The sequence below is a fragment of the Magnolia sinica genome, chromosome 14 (assembly GCF_029962835.1).
Source record: "Magnolia sinica isolate HGM2019 chromosome 14, MsV1, whole genome shotgun sequence".
Classification (NCBI taxonomy): Eukaryota; Viridiplantae; Streptophyta; class Magnoliopsida; order Magnoliales; family Magnoliaceae; genus Magnolia; species Magnolia sinica.
In genome coordinates this window covers 3978410-3984675 of record NC_080586.1, presented here as the reverse complement: position 1 = coordinate 3984675, position 6266 = coordinate 3978410, and the positions used below count along the sequence as shown (strand labels likewise).

Here is a 6266-nt window from a genome sequence, read left to right as displayed (position 1 = left end):
TCTGATATGCTCCTATTGCTAGTTTGTGGGTTGGGCATAACCCTAACTAGGGATAGGGCTGAATTTGCTAACAAAGATTTGGACCGAGTAGATAGCTGTTTGTTTTAGGACTAGGGACTTAATTGAGATCTAATGTGGCAGCAAATCCCACCACACGGTAGATGGTCCACCCGATTTTCAATTTACTCAGCAGAGGATTGCCACTGCCTAACCATTTGATGAGCTGCTCTATGGTTAGGCCTTGCGAGGCCAGGTCTGGATTTTGAAGTGGTGAGGCCGTTCTTGTTCAGATTCTGTTTTGGCTTTGGCCCCGGGCCTCTTTTCAGATGTTTCAAAATCAAAAAGAGAAAGGGCGCTTGAGAATGCTGTCATCCCAGGCTCCTCAGAACTCCCTACTGTCTCTATATGGACGGTTTTATATAGGTAGGGGTGTACACGAACCGAGCTAGATTGGTTAGCTCGCTCGATTCGAAGCTGACTTTGACCCAAGTCGAGCTGATTTTTTTAGCTCGAAAATGAGTTCGAGCCAAGTTCGAGCAGGCCTCAGCTCGACTCGATTCGCATTGAATCCAACTCGAATTGAACTCGGATCGAACCAGTTCAGTAACTTGGTTACTTTGCCATTGATGTTGCTCACCAAGTGTTTGATAAAATGGCTCAACGAAGTATAGCTGGTGGCAGGGAAGGTATGTACATGAAACAAATACCTTTTTTTTCTTGGTTTTATTGGTTTTTATGTTGCTTAAAATGTGTTTGATAAAATACCTATAAAACCATTACTTCTGTTTCACATATAGAGGGATTTTGAAGGTGCAGTCCAGATGTTCGTGGAAATGCCTCAATGGTGAACTTGGCTTGCTCTTGGGTCAGCCAGTGGCTGAGCCGAGTCGAGCTGAGGCCAACTCGACTCGGTTTGACTTGATGTACACCCCTAGATATAGGCATCTCCCAAGAAGGTGGCATCAGTTGTGAACACGGCGCTAGCAGCAGATGACATTATAAAGAAGGATGGGGGTTGTGACTATTTGCTGATTCAGCTTGGATCTTTATCGAGTGGACACCCCATGATAGGCCTTGATCCCAAAAATTAGGTGGGACCTACCATAGGCAACTGTAAAATCAGCTTAAAAGCTCTAAATTGACATATAAAGAATAGCATGATCCTTGGACAGTCAGTACCTTGACCTTCACTTTAGTGAGAAGATTGGTATGAACGGATTGGACAGTATATAGTGACCATGATGGGACCGTAAAGAACTAATGCTTGCCATTTCTTCCCGAATCTTCTTCGTTACGGTGCAGCTTACCTGATTTTTCGACTGTCCTAATTTTTTCAGTTGAAGGTGAACATGATGCAGCACATATGCACCATCTCGCCACTCAAAACTTATCTATGCATTGCACCACAACACAAGAAAAGTAAGATCCAATACACTCAAAATGCATCTCCAAGGGTGTATATTGATTGTACAAAATAAGGGCCACATGACGTAGGAATAGTTAAATGTAGAGTGGATTATGTATTTTCACCATGGATCCTAAAAATAAATGCTAAGGTGGGCCACACTAGCGAGAGCAGTGGGTCCCTTCGTACTGAAGGTGTATCATACAGCAGATCCCATACACAAGTTGAATAATTTTAATGTGGAACTACTCATTCAAGCATGGATCCCAAACACAATTTAAACGAATTTAACGGTGGAACTTCCCATTTAATTGCTTCTCCGAAGCTTTGAATTGATATGATTTATAGGACCCGGTCAAAACAGTGGCGCACCTGATGGAAGGTGTGGAATCTCATCCAATATAGCATCGAAGAATGCCTCATCCATTCAAAGGCGGATTTGGGTACCACCCCTGCCCATCCGTGGGTAGGAACGAGCAGGGGCTTTCAGGGGCCACAGTGATTATGGGTTTTATCCACACAGTCCCAAAAAACAGGAAGATCGAAGGCTCAAGTGGACCAGACACCAAGGGTTAAACATATTGCGTTTAAAACTCTTCTTAGGGACCACAGAAGTTCTCGATCAAAGCTGATATTTGTGTTTACCCTTTATACAGGTCTATGTGACCTTTTAGCAGGTTGGTTGGTTTCACTGGCAGGTGTCATTAACACTGCTGCCTCCTATAGTCTCCACTTGAGCCTTGGATCTGCCTGATTTTTGGGCTTGTACCTCAAAATTATATGGAAAAATGGTGGCCCCTCAGAGCCCCTGCCCATTCCTAGCCAAAGGCCAGGCAGTACTAGTACCCAATCTACGTTTCATCCATTCTTAAACCAAAACAAGACGAATCATCCACAGCACTTGTTTGAAGAATATCATCCCGATAGAAAACTCCATTAGGGCAGCGGAGGCTACACCAAAAGGATCAACGGGTAGGTCACCTTTGTTTTGGACCAAACTGATTTTGGCACGTTCAATTTAATTCATCCCTGACCATGCCTGTCAGTTCGCAGTGTCAGGCTAAATACAAGTCTCTCCAAGCACTTGGGCTTTGATACAAGTCGAAAACGTCTCTCCATGCACCAAACCTATGAAACCCCCACAAAAATCTAATAAATAATTCAACTGAGAATGTTCACATGGCACAAAAAGATGAGGCCTTTTGGTGTTTGGGCTGTTCAGTCCAAATTAGTCTGGATCCAGACTTGGCTCTTGGCAAGAACAGCAGGGGAAGATTTCAAAGCCAATTTCTTAGTGTGTCCAAACAAGCCTTTTAAGTTCTAACAGACCATAATCTTTATTTCACTCTCAACCAAAAGAAAGGGCAGGTTCATCTCCACATCTATCTATAAGGGGGGTAAAAGGAAACCCGTCATCCAGTAAAAACACATGTTCAATCAAGTATAAGAACCCCACAAAATAAATGCAACAGACCATATCATAGGAAACAACACAATAAATAAGAACCCAAGTCCAATTTAAAGCATAAAAACAGACATCCTACCAACATATTTAACGAAAAAACATAATAGAAAATCAAGTAAGATCACCTTTTTAAAAATAAAAAATAAAAAAATCGAAAGATATAAATTTAAGTAGAGTTAAATCCTATCTGCCCCCAATTATATACAAAACATCAAGCAAACCCATTACTCAAAAATCATAACCCCAAAACTACGAACAAAACTATACCATGTTCTACACACAACAAAACAAAACAAAACAAATTAAAAGTAAAATCTAATGTTCTCCTATCCCTAACCCAATTCTAACCTAGAAACTACTTATTCCAATCAAATCCACGTAATTCTTCAACGTGAAAAGAAGAAGAAAGCACTTCTTACCTAAAAACTACAAACACCACCAAATTACTAAAACATGAAAAGAAAAGAAAAGAAAAAAAAACCAAACCAAAAAATGACTAACAATCAAACCAAAACATAAAAGACAGGAGAATTAAACAGCTGGCAGCACGCCCGCCCCTTTTTATTCCCACCAATGCATCACTTCTGTGGGATACAAAGGTACAGAGACACCGCACACAATAAACTGTCCCTAATCTCCGATAGAGTTACCGTTCCATTGACAACAGGCAATGAAAACAGGGGGCCCCACCAAGAAAATCATCAGGGAGGCCATTTAAGATGAATGGATGGCTGACAATCTGACTCATGACTAATGCAATTCTTGAGAGGTAATCCTCGAGGTGCTGATCCACCTAAAGAGCATATCAGCTGGATTCTTGAGAGGTAATCCTCGAGGTGCTGCTCAACTTCCGCACAGATTAAATATCCAGTGCATACAGAAGGAAAAACAGGCCTGCCTGCTAAGCTCGCATATAGTGACTGTAGCTCATCAGTTTTAAAAGACCAGCCCCTGCATCAAAGACCCCAACTCTAAACACATTACTAATACCCCCAAACCCTAAGATATTCCAAAACCGGTAGGTAACAATCCACCATCAAATTAAAACGAATGTATAGCAATTACCAGCAATTATCACATCATATCCCCACTATATCATTACAAATGCATCCAGCAATATTGTACAAATGCTAGTATCACTATACAAATGTGTATTAGAACATACACTTTTTACCATTCAGGGTCCGTTTGGATACCACCAAATAAGTTACTTTTTCTACTTACAGCAGTAGATAAGTTTGGTTTATGATAAATTATAAGTAACTTTTTTACTTAAAAGTTACTTAATCACTTGAGCTTAACAAGTAGATAAGCTACTTAAGCCATAAGCAGCTTATCCTAAGTAACTTGGAATCCAAACATCCCCTTAATAAAACAACACAATTGGAAATGTATTATACACGCAGACCTCAACTATTAGTTTTAGAGAATAACCATAATACTCTGTAAGAGTAATGAACAATATGCTGGCACATAGAAATTACCTAGAATTTGCATCCCTGGCACAAAATTAATTCCAATTATTGTCCAAATATTGGGTCCAAGTTCAGATGCATGATGAAGCAAACATTTATGCTTATGTGATTATCTCTATATCAGATTGGTGGACATTTATTGGAACAGTTAAAAATGAAAATTACAAACAGTCCTATTCCAACAAACGAGTATTCACAAATCAGCTGTTAGGATTGTTCAATCAATCTGATTTTGCAGCTGTCGACTAAGCAACAGTGGGTTGCAATTTAGTTGATTTAATTTGAGTTAATGCATGCCACACGTACAATTTCCAAGTGTCTGAGCATCAAGAGTGACATTCTACCTGAGTATCAAAGAACTCCCCATAGTATTAATGGAATTCAATATAGTGCAAAGCTTGATAACATCTATCATATCTGCAGCCATATAATACACTCAACAACAATCTGAAGTATTGATTAAAAATAATCCAACAACAGAAATACCAAATCACAGTCAACAAAACAAGCAACCATTCAATCCACACCCCAATAAAAAAAGCCATATAAACCCTAAAATCAGGCACATGAGTCAAAGCTTTCAAAACTAGTATAGATCTTCAAAAGAAAGAGCAGAAAAAAAATTCTACTTCATTTCCATAAAATCAACCATAAGTCTTAAATCAAGCTCCATTTCATCACTACTATATTAAAGAAAAGACATCCAAACAGGTCCAAAACTCTATCATTACCAAAGCATCCGCCCTAGAATTCAAAATTAAAGATTCGAAAACCCTAAATCCAGCGACGGCCTACTCGCCGCCAGCCTTCTGGTAAACGTAAGTGAGACCGCATTTACCGCAGTAGTGGCGATCGAAATGGTTGGCCATGAAGGTGCCGGCCCCACACTCGGTGTTGGGACACTCCTTCCTCAGCCGTTGAACCTTGCCGGAATCGTCGACTTTGTAGAATTGAAGAACTGCGAGCTTCACCTTCTTCTTCTTGTGCTTGATCTTCTTGGGTTTTGTGTACGTCTTCTTCTTGCGCTTCTTGGCGCCGCCCCGCAGGCGGAGGACAAGATGGAGCGTCGACTCCTTCTGGATGTTGTAGTCCGCGAGCGTGCGGCCGTCCTCGAGCTGCTTGCCGGCGAAGATGAGGCGCTGCTGGTCCGGCGGGATCCCTTCCTTGTCCTGAATCTTGGATTTGACGGTGTCGATCGAGTCCGAGGACTCAACCTCCAACGTGATGGTCTTACCCGTTAGGGTTTTTACGAAGATCTGCATCTTCAGATACAGATGGCGACGATAAGGTTAGGGTTTTCCTCTTCTCTCCCTCTCTCTGTAATGGGGTTAGGGTTTCGATTTCTAGGGTTTTTGTCTTTTGTAGTGGCGAATGATGGAAAAGACCCTGACTTTTCATAAATTTACAAATTTAGGAATCATACCATACGCGGCCTGCGTCTTTTCACAATGTACACGGGCTTTTAGTTCTGACAGGTGGGGCCCATTTTCACTAATCCAAACCGTTGATGTGTTAAATGGAGGGTTAAAAATATTAAAATTTATATTTATGTCCAAAATATCAATGAATGGGAATAGAAATAGAGGAAATAAAACAACAACGGTCCATGTTCGCCTGTTGTAGATGGAAATTTTCTTTGCTTTGACCTTTTGACAACAGACCCTATCAAAATTTGGGTTTCACATTTTTTTTTATTATATATTTTTATTTATTATTATTATTATTTTTTTTTTTACACACGCACACATACCCCGTACACTCACGCCACACGCACACACACCCACACACGCACGCCGTGGGATTTCACCACCATGGGTACTCGAACCTTAAGCGGTGTTGAAACTCAAGGAGCCTACCACCCGCGTAAGAGTTCTTATATCTGAAAACTCACTAATTTGTTTGCCAATGCGTGACGCAACCA

The 6266-nt window shown here is 40.8% G+C and overlaps 1 protein-coding gene across 1 annotated transcript; it reads right to left on the bottom strand.

The window, feature by feature from the left end:
- Positions 1-4912: 4912 nt before the first annotated feature.
- On the bottom strand, positions 4913-5688 carry LOC131225431 (ubiquitin-ribosomal protein eS31 fusion protein-like). Its single transcript, XM_058220966.1, has one exon. The coding sequence runs from the start codon at positions 5605-5607 to the stop codon at positions 5137-5139; it is 471 nt and encodes a 156-aa protein (XP_058076949.1). The 5' UTR covers positions 5608-5688; the 3' UTR covers positions 4913-5136.
- Positions 5689-6266: the final 578 nt, after the last annotated feature.